The following is a 15870-nucleotide window of genomic DNA, read 5'->3' on the forward strand; positions in this document are numbered from 1 at the left end:
CAATCCATCTGCCTTGGTCCAGGCCTTAGAGGGAGAGAAGAACCACTGGACCTCATCCCCTTTCCCTCCACCATTCCCTTCTCCTTTTGTTTCGTGTCTTTTAGATTGTAAGCCTGAGGGCAGGGAACTGTCTGATTAAAAATAATATTGTAAGCCGCCCTGAGAACCATTAGGGCTGAAGGGCGGGGTATAAATACCTAAATAAAATAAATAAATAAATAAATAAATAAATAAATATCTTCAGAAGCTTACCTCTCTCTGCGCTAGTTATTTTCTTTGTGATGGGACTATGGAAGAGGCACTGTTTCACTGCCTTCCATTTCAAACTCTCCTGTTGTTCCTGCATTCTTCATCATATGAAGCTCCAGGGTTCCTAAAAACAGATTAGTTTTCCACCAGTGCTTGAAAGGACCCTCTGACTCAGGTTTGAGCCCACTTTACCAGGGCAGTTCCCACTTCCCATGCTTTCCTGGCTGATGTTTTAATAATAATAATAATAATAATAATAATAATAATAATAATAAATTTTATTTGTATCCCGCCCCTCTGAGAACAATCGGGGTGGCTAACAAAGTTAAAAATACAAAAGATATAAAATCCCTGGTACCCTCCCCTCCTTAAAAAAGTATTAAATCCAATGCAATATTTAAAAAAAAACAGAACAAAACAACAACAAACAAACATACATACAAGTTAAAAGCTGACCAGAAGGTCAACAACATCACACCAGCAAACAATCAGTGGGAGCAGCAGTATCTTTCCCAGATGTTTTTCTAAGGCCGGGTTCTCTATTCTGGGAAGGCCTGCCAGAAGAGATTCGTCTTAACAGCCTTTTTAAAGCTGTCTAAGGATGTCAGTAGACAGTCTGGGAACAACGATGGAAAATGCCCTCTGGGAGGTGTGGCTGAAGTAGGCCTCTCCCAGAGGAGCGGAGTGCGCAGGGAGGATTGCTGGGGAGATTGTAGGTCCCGAAGATAGTTTGGACCCAAGCCATTTAGGGCTTTAAAGGTGATAACCAACACCTTGTACTGGGTCTGGAAGCTAATGGGCAGCCAGTGGAGGGACTTTAGAACCGGGGTAATATGGTCCCTCCTGGATGTTCCAGAAATTACTCTGGCTGCCATATTCTGTACTAGTTGCAGTTTCCGGACCAAGCACGAGGGTAGCCCCATGTAGAGCGCATTACAGAAGTCTAGACGTGAGGTTACCAGCACGTGCACAACAGTCTCAAGATCCCTTACTTCCAGAAAAGGGCGCAGCTGGCGTATCAGCAGAAGCTGATAACAGGCGCTCCTGACTGTCACATTTACCTGGTTTGACATCAGGAGCGACGAGTCAAGGAGCACCCCCAGACTGCGAATGCAGTCCTTGACGGAGAGTGTGACCCTGTCCAGGACTGGAGGTTGCAGCCCAATTCTTGGTTTTGGGGACGCTACCGTGAGCGCTTCCATTTTGTCTGGATTCAGCATCAATCTGTTTTTTCCTCATCCAGCCCATTACTGCCCAAAGACATTCATTGAGAGAGGAGACGCCATCAGAATTCAAGGCCAATGAACAAGACATGGAGAAATAGATTTGGGTGTCATCAGTGTACTGATAACACCGAGCTCCATAACCCCGAATGATCTCACCCAGTGGCTTCATATAGATGTTAAATAACATCGGGGACAGAATAGCACCCTGTGGGACACCCTGTGCTTTAGTGATCAGCTACTTGGTCCCAGCCTATGACATTTATTTCACATTATAGCATGGACCCGAAGTCTCAAGCTGATACTGTGTTAGGAAAAGCTGTATTGTGTTCATTCCTTAACCGATTGTACTGGTTAAATGTTTTCTCTTAACCATATGGTAAATTTTGAATCCAGCCTTATTTCCTTACTGTTGAATACAACTTCTGTACCATATTGCTGACTGCATTTAAATCCAACCTTTTCTCATTACTGTGTTTTACTGTTTCAGGGATTCTCTCTTGCTTCAAAACTGCATTAATTCTGTCATTCTTGTAGTATGACATGTTGGAGTAGGGAGTTGCTGTGCTTATGGAAAAGGAACTGGAACGAGGCTCCTTTTCCACCACCTCCACCACCTCCCTGACTGTCAAGGCAGCACAGCTGTGGTGAGGCTGGGGTCAGCGCCAGAACACACCCACTGCACTGCAGAGCACAGTGCCAGCTCCGTAGGGAAGAAGGGGGAGGTGCCGGGGGGAATGGCACCTTCAAAGCCGGCCCGCCAGAAGCCCAAGTGCCAGCGCCAGCGCCAGCACCAGCGCCAGAACACACCCACTTTGCTGTGGATTTATATCTATCCTGAATTGATTGGAAGGTTTATTGTAGCAGAAGAAGAAGTGGAGATAGAGATAATCATCACCTCCACCACCTTCTTGGAGTATACTGGTATTGAATTAGAACTATATCCAGCAGATCAGTTGTTGAAAGGCAGAAAATAATTACCATCAAGCCAATTGTAAGACCCTTTCCCCTCTGGAAATGGTTCAATTAGGAACCAGAAGTCAAACTGGGAATCAACTACTAAGTCAGATTTTTTACATACTGGTATTACTATGATCACATCTGTTAATGGAGGAAGGTGGGAATGGGAAGGGAATTAAAACCACAGATGGAGAAAATTATAAGAGTGTAGACTCTAGCTATGGTGTGCCAATTGGAGTAGTGTGGGGCAACGGAAGATATAGTGTTAACAGGGTGGGCATGAAATTTGAGGGAAGACTAGATCAATGCTTGAAATCTATCCCGTCTTCCACTTACCCTGTTAGCCCAAAAGAACCAAGGGTCGTCCCAATCATACCACAGACCCTCTCCCTGCTCCTTTATAATGCCAGGTCGGTGAGGAACAAATCTCACATAATCTATGATTTATTAGAGGAGGAGAATGCCGACCTGGCTTGTTTTACAGAAACCTGGCCAGTGGAGGATGGTAGTGTGACCTGGGCTAAGGCTCTCCTAGCCGGGTTTACTGTCAAGGAGCAGGTCAGGGAAAGTGGGCGAGAGGGAGGAGTAGCCTTGGTCCATAAATGTACCATCACAATGACCAGGAGACCTGTCTGGAAAACAGAGCTCATCGAGTGTATTTACCTGACCCTGAAGGCTAGGGACAGTCTAGGGATTTTGTTAGTATACCATCCACCCCATTGTCTAACAGACTCCCTGGCCGAGCTGACACAGCTGGTCTCAGAGCTGATGTTGGAATCTTCCAGGCTTTTGGTCCTGAGGGACCTCAACATCCCCTTCGAGGCCGGCTTATCAGATCTGACAGGTGCAGCTCAGGAGTTCATGACCTCCATGACAGCCATGTCCCAAATAGTCTCAGGTCCAACACTTTGTGCTGGTAATACATTAAATGTGGTATTTAGTACGGATCAGGAATATCTGTAGGCAGAAGGAGTTCAGATCTCTGCCCTGTCATGGACGGATCACTTTCTGGTCAAAGTGGGACTGAAGGCTAATACCTACAGCCCTCTCGGGGGTGGAGGACCTATTAAAATGGTCTGCCCTCAAAAGCTGATGGAACCCAAAAGGTTCCAGGAAGCTCTAGAAGGATTTATGATTGGGAACGACAGTGATTCTGTCGAAGCCTTGGTTGATACCCGGAATAACGATCTTACCAGGGCCATAGACACTATCACTCCCGAGCCTCCTTTCCAGCCCGCTTCAAATAAAAAAATATGGTTCACAGAAAATCTGCATCAAATGAAGCAGGCTGCACAATGACTAGAGTGCCGCTGGTGGAAACATCAGCATTTATCTGAGAAGACATGCCATAAGAACATGTTGGATTCCTATGGAGTGGCAATAGATGCAGTAAAGAACTCTTTCTATGCTGTACATATTGTGTCCACAGGATCTCATCCAGCAGAGCTTTTCAGGATGGTTAAAGAGCTAACTCAACTGCCTCCCACCCTGAACTCTTTACTGGAACTAATTAAGGCCTGCTGTGATGTTTTAATGACTTCTTTGCAGATACAATCTCTCAGATAGGATTGATCTAGACACTGGCATTATGACAGAAACAGTAAGAGAGGTGTCCAGTGACTCTGTGGACTGTATTAAACTGGATCATTCTGAGCTTGCAAATACTGATGAAGTGGACAAGCTCCTTGGAAATGTAAGGAAGTCGATATACCCTCTCGATCCTTGCCCATCATGGTTGACTGCTCAGGGAGGGGATGCAATGAAAATATTATTACAATTTATAATGAATGCATCCTTTTGGGAGGGAATATTTCCATCTAAATTAAAACAAGCAGTAGTAAGACCACTTTTTAAAAAACTCTTCCTAGGTCCCCTGGCAAGAAACAATTATAGACGAGTTTCTCTCTTACCTTTCTTGGGCAAAGTGATCAAGAGGGCAGTTACCTCCCAATTCCAAGCTGTCTTGGATGAAGCCAATTATCTGGATCCTTTTCAAATCGGCTTCAGGGCGGGATATGGAGTTGAGACGGCCATGGTCGCCTTAGTCAATGATCTCCGTCTGGGCATCAACAGGGTAAGTGTGACCCTGTTGGTGCTCTTGAATATCTCAATGGCCTTTGATACCATAGACCAGGGGTAGGAAACCTTTTTGAGCTGGGGGCCGGGTTGCTGTCCCTCAGACAACTGGGGGGCCGAAGCCAAAAAATAAATAATTAAATATTTTTTTAAAAAAATTAAATAAATAAATAAACCGGGACAAATGTAGGACAAAATTTTCAAATGGAGTACACTTTTTATAAAAAATAGAGGACACGTGAAAAAATTTGCTGATTTTTTAACAAATGTTAATATAAATGTATGTTTCTGAGGCTTTTATAGACAATTGCCCCCCTTGCCCCCCCTTGCCCCCGCTTGCTCCCCCTTACCCACTGCTTTCCCCCCTTGCCCCCACTTGCTCCCCCTTGCCTGCTGCTTGCCCCCCTTGCCCCCACTTGCTTCCCCTTCCGCCCCTTGCCCCCGCTTGCTCCCCCTTGCCTGCCGCTTGCCCCCTTGCCCCTGCTTGCTCCCCCTTGCCTGCTGCTTGCCCCCCTTGCCCCCGCTTGCTCCCCCTTGCCCCCCAAAGGCTCGCGCAAGAGGTCCTGCCGCCGATTGCCACCGGCGTGGGGCCTTTGGCCTCTCACGCGAGCAGCCCTTGTCCTCTCGTGTGGGGCCCTTGGCCTCTCGCGCGAGGGCGCGGGGCCAAAGGCTGCTCGCGTGAGAGGCCAAAGGCCCCACGCCCTCACGCGACAGGCCAAAGGCCCCACACGAGAGGTTCTGCCGCCGGTCCCAAGGCCTCGCCGGGCCGCATCCGGCCCATGGGCTGGGGGTTGCCAACCCCTGCCATAGACCATGGTATCCTTCTGGAATGCCTGAGAGAGTTAGGTATTGAGAGCACTGCGCTCCAGTGGCTCCACTCCTACCTCTTGGGCAGATTCCAGATCGTGAGGCTGGGGGACAGTTGCTCTTCCAAGAGAGAGCTGACATCTGGCATCCCTCAAGGCACCATTCTATCCCCCATGCTGTTTAACATTTACATGAAGCCGCTGGGAGAGATCATCCAGAGATATGGTACGCTGGTGACACCCAAATATGTTTCTCTATGCCTCTGACTGTTGCAGTGACTAAGGATGGCATCTCTCCTCTGGATGCTTGCCTTGGGTCGGTAATGGACTGGATGAGGAGAAACTGAATCCAGAGAAAACAGAAGTACTTGCGATAGGTACCCCAAATCCAGGGACGGAATTTTGTCAACTAGTCCTGGACAGGGTCACACTTCCCTTAAAGGACAAAGTTCGCAGTTTGGGAGTACTCCTGGACCCATCCTTACAATTATCATCCCATGTGGATATGATGGCCAGGAGTACATGGTGCCAACTTCGGTTGATATGCCAACTGCATCCCTACCTGGACCAAAAGGACCTGGAAGCAGTGGTACATGCACTGGTAATCTCTCATTTAGATTTCTGTAATGTGCTCTACATGGGACTACCTATGTACCAAGTTGGGAAGCTTCAAACGGTGCAAAATGCAGCAGCCAGACTGGTCACTGGAACATCTAGATCAGACCACATAACACTAGTATTAAAATCTCTTCACTAGCTACTGATTAGCTTCCAGGCACAGTACAAAGTGTTGGTTATTACCTTTAAAGCCCTACATGGCTTGGGCCCGAGTTACTTGAAAGAATGCCTCTCCCTGCACAATCCGCCCCACACTTTCAGAACAACTGGGAAGAACTTATTAGAGTATGTAAACAACAGGTTAACAACAACTTCCCACAGGGCATTTACTGCCGTAGTTCCTAAATTATGGAATGGCTTGCCAGAGGAGATCTGTTTCATTACCAGCTTAGATGCCTTTAAAGAAGGCACTTAAGATGGATCTCTTTCAGCAGGCCTATCCACTGTTATAAGAGAGTTAGAAATATCCCACCTCTATTTGTAAAGATATGTATTTTAAATGATGGTTTAGTCTATGTATTGTATTGATAGTGGTTTGACTGTTTTATTGAGTGTATTTTATATGAAATTGTAGTTTTTTATCTTGTAATATTATTTCTATTGTTGTATTCTTGCCTCGATCTGCAGGGAGAGGTGGGAAATATAAATGAAAATTATTATTATTATTATTATTATTATTATTATTATTATGCTTGTTGACTTTATCAAATCAAATCATTTATTGTGATAGCTAAAGGCCATGACAAAAAGCTTTTCAAAATACACAAAACATTTAAATTATTGCTGATATAAGATAAAAAACTTTCTAGTTATTGGTAAACCTGTACATTGCCATCATAAAAATCAGATTAATACTTTGAGGCCCCATGGCAATTTATGGCAATTTTATTTAGCTCTATTTTCCTAATCTTTTTTGCAGCCAAAGCAAAAAGAGTCACTTTGTGTGTTACATTGGCCCGAAACAAATGGGCTGCACCAGAGCTATGGCAACTGCATGCACCTGGCCCCAATCCAGACCGCTGAAAAGGAGCTTATTTTTTTGCTCCTTTTTGTCCTGGTTCTCTTCTGAAAATGTGGTGGCAGCAATGTTTCCTGCCATGTTTGAGGTGTGTGTCATCTAAAAGCTACACCCTGAGTGTGATGAGAAAATGCGTTATTTGGCCTGTCTGTTTCAGGCTATAGTCACTGATATCACTCAAAAGAAACTGAACCAAATCTTCAAGAGAGTTGCCACTTCCATTTGTCAGCAAGGGTGTTAGGAACCTCCCTCTAGGATTGCTATTCAGAGGACAAATTAGCATGTAATGCACAATGTCCTCCACCTGGGACTGACTGTAGATACACAGTCTGTTTTCAAATTGCACTTTGTTATTGTGTCCATGTAGAACTGGAATTGGTTTACTTTACAGATGTTTTTCAGTAAAGTTTGATTGCACTGCCACTCCTGCCTTGTTGTAGTTTTCTAGTTCCCCATTTGTGTGAGTCATGGTGACCATGAAGAAGAAGGACAAGTTGCATGTCTGTACCTGTCATTCTCCGAGTGGTCATCTGTGAACTCACATAGCCCAACCTATCCTCCCATCGTTGTGTCTTGCTAGTTCACATGGATGGCTGCACTGGCATCCTATGAAACAGGAAGGCTTTGCCGGGAGCCCCTTATATAGGGTTAGCACAGGTGGTCAGGGTTACCACCCATACTCTTTAAAATGCTTTAGATCACTCCAAAAGATGCACTGTACAGGTGCAGGATAACCCATTTGTGTGAGTTCATAGATCACCACATGAAGAACTAAAGTTGCAGATCTCCAACCTGTCCTTCTTGCACAAATATCAAGAAGTTTAACATTTCTTCATGGAAACAACAATGTCTCTGTACCCAGCCCATCTCCCAAACAGACCCCTGGTTCTGGGGGTACTGGTCAGGACAAGGGGACAAAAGTTAAATAAGAAGCCTGACTAATAGTGGAAACTCAGTAAGCAGACGCTGGAGGAAGGGGAGTACCCAGTTCCTGGTCACTGGAGCAGTGCTCAGAGCTGATAGACAGAGATCCCATCATCTCCTTCTTATCCTCACTATGCCCTCCGTTAGGGTTGCCATATCCCACCTGGGGGCGGGACTTTCCCGGTTTGGGGCAGGTCCACACAGTCCCGCCCTGGTTTGGCCCCGCCCCTGGGATTCCCCCCCCAGCGAGGCTCTGGAGGCGGCTCCGCAATCGCGGAGTCCTCCGAGGCCTGGCTGGGGCTTAGTAGAGGCTGTCTCCCAGGCCCCAGCCAGGCCCTGGATGCGGCTCCGCGATCGCGGAGTCCTCTGGGGACTTGCTGGGGCTTGGGAGATGCTGTCTCCCAGGCCCCAGCGAGGCCTTGGACAAGGTTTAAAAATGTAGGACCTTTTTTTTTTGCCAGGGACCTACATTTTCCCGGTTTGGAGGTCCTCAGGGATGGCAACCCTACCCTCCTTGGCCTGCAGTGCCATTTTTAAATAAAAGGTTTTATGTGTGCGTGTTTTTTTTAAATGTTTGCATTTCATTGTCTAAACCGTGAGCCCTTCAGGGATATTGGGGTTGGTAGTATGGGGTGGTTTGTTCAGTACAATTTTGTTACTTTCCTTGGAACAGAAGCAGGACATAAGTCACAAATCAATCTTATACAAAATGAGATCAGCCCAAGGCTCTGTGAGCCTACTTGTCTACTTTCAGTTTGTGCAGGTACTAAACATTAGCTTAGATATTTGTGTTTAGTATTATGAAGTGCTTGTCAGTTAACAAATTAAAATGATACAAGATTAAATTCCTCACAAGACTCATAAAAATGCAGGAATGCTAAGTCAACCATCCAGAGTATTAGTGTTAGTTACTATGCTAGTGCCCATGGACACCTACAAACACTGTGAAAGAAAATGATTTGAGTATAATAAAATACATGTGCTTTCTCTCTCTCTTTCTCTGTCTGCCTTGTGTGTTAAGTGTATGTTTTTGAATACAGTAGTCTATTCACAGGCAGCTGGAAGTGAAAAGGTTTTGGGGAGAGTGGTGAAGGCAAATAAATGGGTGTGCTTGCCATGCATAAAATTGTAATTTGGATGATTTAGCTTATCTCCAGAATTAGCAGTTATTATATAAGCATTAATGGCTAAATTAAATGCTAAAAGAAAAAAAAAAGATAGCATAATAAAAATATACAGCTTCTACCAGCTTAGGAAGGCATGGGTATACAGTATGTTTAGACAACAGAATCACTTCTGTGAAATCACTTATGTAATATCAACATTTACTTCCTAAGTGGTACAGCTTTGAAAAGTGGTAGCCCATTTCAGTGAAATTCCAGAGTACTGCTTGTCACCATCTTGCCATGTAATTGTGAGATGTGATAGGATTTTTTTTCTTCCCACAGATCTTCCAAGTAATGTGACATTTTATTATAGACATGAATTTTTTCTTTGCACGTTAAGCCAGCCAAAGCAAACTCAAAGGTGCCAACACAGAGTTCTCTGTCCTGCTCTCACCAGGTGAATGGGACCACTGCCAGGGATTCTTAGGGATTGGGTGTTACAGTCTGTTTTCTGGAACAATATCAGTGTTTTCTTAGAGATATGATAAAAACCCATCTGCAGCTCAGCGAGTCCATCAGATTTTTGTTGAATTTGGGCTAAGGGACATAGTTCAAGGCAAACTATTGGAACTTCTATTATTTGAAGTTATGCAACAAAACAGACTTGAGCTAAAACAGCTGCGTTTTTCAGGATCACAGGTAGATTTCAAAGACATAGCTGTGCTATGAAAAGACATACTATTTTTTATTTAGGAAGATTTCAAACAACCCAGATTGCACCATTCTGATACACTCTTTTATACCTGAGCTCAACAGGTATTTTTTATTCAGTCCATTCAGTTGGACAGATAAGGGTTCAACATGTTTTAGTAAATAAACTTATTCCCAGTTTATTCAAATATTTAAACAGGGCTATCATATCACCCCTTAACCTTCTTTTCTCCAGGCTAAACATTCCCAGCTCCCTAAGTCGTTCCTCATAGGGCATGGTTTCCAGACCCTTCACCATTTTAGTCGCCCTTCTTTGGACACACTCCAGTTTCTCAATGTCCTTTTTGAATTGTGGTGCCCAGAACTGGACACAATATTCCAGGTGGGGCCTGACCAAAGCAGAATATAGTGGCACTATTACTTCTCTTGATCTAGAGACTATACTTTTATTGATGCAGCCTAAAATTGCATTGGCCTTACTGAAATCAAGATATACTATATCCACAGCATTCCCTTCATCTACCGAGCTTGTAATTTTATCAAAGAAAGATATCAGATTTGTCTGGCATGACTTCTTTCTCTGAAACCCGTGTTGACTTTTTGTGATTATGGCATTGCTTTCTAGATGTCCACAGACTCTCTGTTTAATTATCTGCTGTAGAATCTTTCCTGGTATAGATGTCAGACTAACTGGATGATAATTGTTGGGATCCTTTATTTTCCCCTTTTTGAAGATGGGGACAATGTTTGCCCTGCTCCAGTCTGCTGGGACTTCTCCTGTTCTCCAGGAGTTCTCAAAGATTATTGCCAATGGCTCCGATATTACATTTGCCAGTTCTTTTAGTACCCTTGGATGTAGTTCATCTGGTCCCGGAGACTAAAATTCATTTAGATTAACAAGGTGTTCCTCAACTGTCTCTTTACTTATTCTGTGCTGAAAGTCCCCTATTCTGTCCTCTGCTCCATTATCCTCAGGTTGAGCACCCTTTGCCTTTTCTGAGAAGACTGAGGCAAAGAAGGTGTTGAGTAATTCTGCCTTTTCTCTGTCTTCTGTTAGCATTTTGCCATCTTCTCCACGCAGTGGCCCTACCGTTTCCTTCTTCTTCCTTTTCCTGCGGACATATCCAAAAAAGCCCTTTTTATTGTTCTTAACCTCTCTAGCAAGCCTGAGTTCATTCTGCGCTTTAGCTTTTCTGATTTTACCCCTACACATGCCTGCTATTTCTTTGAATTCCTTTTTTGTGATTTCCCCCTTTTCCATTTCTTATACATGTTCCGTTTAAAACTTAGCTCAGTTGAAAGTTCCTTTGTCATCCATCCTGGTTTCTTGAGACACCTCCCATTTTTCTTTCTCACTGGATCTGTTTGAAAGTGTGCTTTCAGTATCTCTCTTTTGAGAAACTCCCATCTGTCTTGAACTCCCTTCTCTTTCTGACCACGGGATCACCCTCAATACTTCTGTAAGTTTATTGAAATCCTAAAGTCTAGAATGCATGTTTGACTATGCCTGGCTTCTCCTTTCCACTGTATAACAAACTCCAGGAGAACATGTTCACTTCCACCTAAGGATCCCACCACTTGTACCCCATTAACCAAATCATCCTTGTTGGTTAGGATCAGATCTAAAATAGCTGACCCCCTTGTTGCCTCTTCCACCTTTTGGACAATGAAATTGTCTTCCAGGCAAGTGAGGAATTTGCTAGACCTTGAGGATTTGGCTGAGTTTTAATTCCAGCAAATAATTATGCTAGGGAAAAAAGAGGTGAGAGAAGATTGGGGTTTAGTCAGTAAATACTGGGAAAAGAAGTGGAAAGGACATAACTGAATTGAATGAGAAGAAATTAAAGAAATTAATTGACAAATAAAATGGGAGATTAAAAAAATGGAACAAAAATATAACTTAGGAAAAGTAAAGAATGCAGTCCGCCCTTCCCTTACGCGGGGGATCCGTTCCGGATCCCCCCACGTAAAGGAAAAACGCAGATGCTCAAACCCCATTCAAATGAATGGGGCTCGTGCCTGCGGAGGCACGGCGGTGGCGCGTGGGGTGCACGCCGCGGGAGCACACGCCATTGTTTCCTTCCAGCGCGTGCCTCTCTCACTTCTGCAGCGGCTTCTAGCATATGCTGGAATCCGCATAAAATGTGCCCGCGTATAACGTGGGTGCACTGTATTTTAATAGCAAAATTTACATGATAGAATAGCAAAATTACATGACAGATAGACAGAGGGGCAACAAAATCTTAGTAGCACAAAATACAATGATATGGAGCCTTATTTTTTTTATAATCCTTATTGAATTTTATACCATGTATATATTAAAAGAAAAGAAATAGATATAACAACATATAACATCTGTAACAATTACAATACAATACAAAACCTTATATACTCACAAATCTACTTACTAACACATTAAAACTAATACATAGACCACACTAACCCTGACAGAACCCACACAACACAATGACTTCCTACGGAGGTACTGAGACACGATTTAGCCCAGTAATATTCCTTAATACAATGACCAAATCATATTTCCCAATCTTGCGTAGTTGAGTTTAAGGCATTTCTTCCCTCTTAAACCAAAAGTTCTTTCTCTTCAATTTACATGTTTGTACAAGTTATTTCCTACTTATGAATTTGTTTTGAACTTAAACCTTAAAGAAAAAAATCTTTGAAAAATCAGAAGGGAAGTGGATTAAAATCTAAAATGTTTAAAATGTATTTTAATTTTATATCATGCAAAAATTAAAAGCAAAGTACAGTCATCACTCCATTTTTGCTGACTTGGAGTGGGGGGGGGGCATGCAGGAGCACACCCCCATTGGAGTCAATAGGCACTCCAATATCAGCAATTTTCTGTTCTCATGGGGGGGGGGGTGAAATGGATCCCTGTGAAAACAGATGGGTGACTGTATCAACAACTGTTGTACATACAGGTATACAGTGGACCCAGTGGACCCTTGTTATACGCTGGGATTTGGTTCCGTGTATAACAAAATCTGTGTATGCTCAAGTCTCATTAAATATAATGACATAGCAAAATGGTGTCCCTTATAAAAAATGGAAAATCATGGTTTGATATTTGAAATCTATACTTTTTTTGAACATTTTCAAACAGTGGATGCTTGAATCTGTGTATAAAAATCCATGTATAAGAAGGGCTGACTGTATAAGCTTCTGTTTTCATGATTATGTTTATAATTATCTACGTTTTATTAATAAAAAATATATTTTAAAAAATAGTCCTAGACCAACACTGAAACAACTACACCATACTTTATAATTACATGGAGCAAACATTCAGGGATGTTGGAAGTAAGAAAGAGAGGAAGTTTGACCTTCCATATTTAAAATTATAAAATCCAGGTGTAAATTCAAAACCATTTTCATCCTGTGCAAAACACTGTAACGATTACTCCAACCGCAATCCTTTTTTCTATAACGGCAAGCGCCTGGGACTTTGGTTATCCCACCGCTGCCAACCAATTTATGTAAGGATCCCCCTTTCCTATGGGGTAGGTTCACCTTATGATCTAACTTAGTAGCGTGGATATAATATATATGACGGACAAGCCTTTAGGTAAACCAAAATAATAACTTTATTAAACAAAAGGTTTTAACATATTTTCCTTGAACTAAATGATATTATATAAAGGTTAGTTCAGGCACAGGTTACTTAGTTACATTCGTATTCTTTTATTATGCTACTGTTACTTCACTCTTCCCCAGTATTCTTCAATCACCTAACTCAGCCACCAAGGCTAACACTATCCCACAGGATGTTATACTCCAGCCACTCTCTTTCCTAGAGCCCCGGCAGTATAATGGTAGGGAGCCTTTTTCTACTCAGACTCTACCCCTAACCATCTTTCTCTGTCCCGGGAACCCTCACTAACTATTCCCTCAGGAATCCCTGGACCCTAGTCCTCCCTCTTCAAGACTCTAAACCTCACCCACCAACATTCTCACCCCAACTGTCAGCTCAACTGCCAAGCGGAATGTTCAAATTCCTCCCCTAGCACCTGATTGGCTCAGGGCATCTGCCCTCCGATTGGCTGATTGGCAGTCACCTTGTTACAAACACATCAGCTCTTTATCCCAAGTTCACGTTTGCTTCAGTACAGCTAAAGAGGGCCTCTTGGACTGGGCTCTTGATCCTGTAAGGAACAGAGTATTTTCCTATTTAACGTCCTGCATCAAGAAGTCAAGAGACGAGAGACAGCGCAAATTAGCAGCATGCATCTCTTCAGTATTTTTGACCTTCACTCACATCATGTGCCCATTTATAATTTTCTGTTTCTGCCCTACATTAATTTTAGTCATAGCATTAGAGAAATCTTCAGAGAAAGAAAGCGCTAAAGGCAATAAGACTGGTTGTTCTCCTTCTTTATTTTTTTTCTTGTGAGTTGTGCCAACTCCTGTAACCACTGTTGAGAATTTGTAAATGTAAACATTGTATTTACATTGCAAATCAAGATAATAACTAGCTTGAAGACAGCAAATGAAATCTGGCATCCATATTTTCCACCATGTGCTGTCTTTCTAGCATTCTAAAAACACAACATTTATCCATTGTCTAAATATTTCTTTTTCACAACATGTTGTTGAAAGGAAAAGCACAATGCTTTTTTCTGAGGTTGCAATCTTACATGAAAAAGCAGGTCAGCACTTCCATTGTTTAGTTACGCTTGATGTCTGATGCATTACACGGCTAGACTTGCTTGGCAGAAGAAAAACCCTCCCTGGGGAGAGATGTTCTGTCACTACTACTTGCTTGTGCTGCAGAAGACCACTAGGGAACTGCAGAAGAGAACAGTGGGACAAAGTGGCCTCACTGAGATAGCTCTCTGCAACACTTGGACTATCTAAAAACCACTTCCTTCTTTGCATCTGATTAGAAATGTGGGATCCTTATGAGTGTCTGGGGTGTCTTGATGATGGAGGGCACTGTGATCTCAAGTTTCAAAACAATGAACAAATCTCCTGTGTATTGTTGCTTTACCTACTCAGCACAACCCTCAAGAGACCACTTAGGAATCAGTGTACCAGCACAACAAAATATCACTCATCCTGTTTCTACATAAGAAAAAGTGGGAGGAGTCCTCTAGGAAAACATGGCCTCAGTATGGAAGCATAAGCAGTTGCTCTTCCAAGAGGTGTGAGCAGTTTGCTGATCAAAGTGTTTTGCACAGAAACTGAGGTCATCAATGAACGACAGCCTGTTTTGGACAGTAATGCTGCCCTTTCAAGGATTCTTGGTGACAGGCCTTTACTCACCTACAGACAGCCTCCAAACCTCAAACAGTTACTTATCTACAGGAGGACACATAACAGAGATGTGGGCATGGGTAGAAACTAGCCTTGCCACAAACCCATACTTCTAATCAGGATATGTCATCACAGGACCTAATGACATCACCCAGAACATTAGAGGGACTTTCACTTGCTCATTGTCCAGTATGATTTATGCCATACTATGTCAGCAATGCCCTTCAGCACTCTGCACTGGGAAAACTGGCCAGTCCCTGTGCCAGAGGATAAATGGACATAAATCAGACATTAAGAATGGGAATACACATAAACTGGTTCCAGAACACTTCAGTCTTCTTGGGCATTCCATCTTGGACCTCAGAATACTGGTAGTCATTCTTGAACGAAAGAACTGCAAAGGAAGATAGGAAAGAGAAACAGCAGAACTGGAATATATCAACAAACTGCAGTCCACCAACAGTGGGTTGAGCAGAGACAATGGTTTCCCTATTATACTACACATATTATAACATTAGCTAGCCCCCAAGCCTCATGGGGTCTCTCTTGGCCAGTTCATCCTGTCTTCTTTTTGGATCCCACACTACATCCCAATACTCATTTACCCACTCACCTTGGCTTTAAGCAACATCCTTCCTCCTGCCTTGTCCCCCTGTGACCATAGTTAAAACTGAACTTGTCTTCTCATCTTGTATTTTATATTGTGCTTACCCGATGCTGTAAGCCAACTTGATCCTACGGGAGAGGCAGCATATTAATAATAATAATAATAATAATAATAATAATAATAATAATAATTTCCACACCCACAAAGTTTTGCATCCCTCTGGACATTCCCCCACAGAGACTGTTATATAAGTCTGTCCTTGGACTTTTCACTTCAACCTTAGAATCACCCTCTGAGT

General features: G+C 43.1%; 1 protein-coding gene across 1 annotated transcript in view; it reads left to right on the forward strand.

The window, feature by feature from the left end:
* Positions 1–2209: 2209 nt before the first annotated feature.
* The window catches only part of LOC149313979 (transcription factor CP2-like protein 1), a 67717-nt gene continuing 54056 nt past the window's right edge, over positions 2210–15870 (forward strand). The window contains exons 1-2 of the mRNA XM_089523049.1: positions 2210–2396; positions 2843–2846. Of these exons, the coding sequence (XP_089379175.1) occupies positions 2210–2396; positions 2843–2846 (191 nt within the window). The remainder of the gene's footprint in view (positions 2397–2842; positions 2847–15870) is intronic.

This window comes from Sceloporus occidentalis, unplaced genomic scaffold, assembly GCF_023333645.1.
Source record: "Sceloporus occidentalis isolate IW3139 unplaced genomic scaffold, rSceOcc1.0.p SCAF_4, whole genome shotgun sequence".
Lineage (NCBI taxonomy): Eukaryota > Metazoa > Chordata > Lepidosauria > Squamata > Phrynosomatidae > Sceloporus > Sceloporus occidentalis.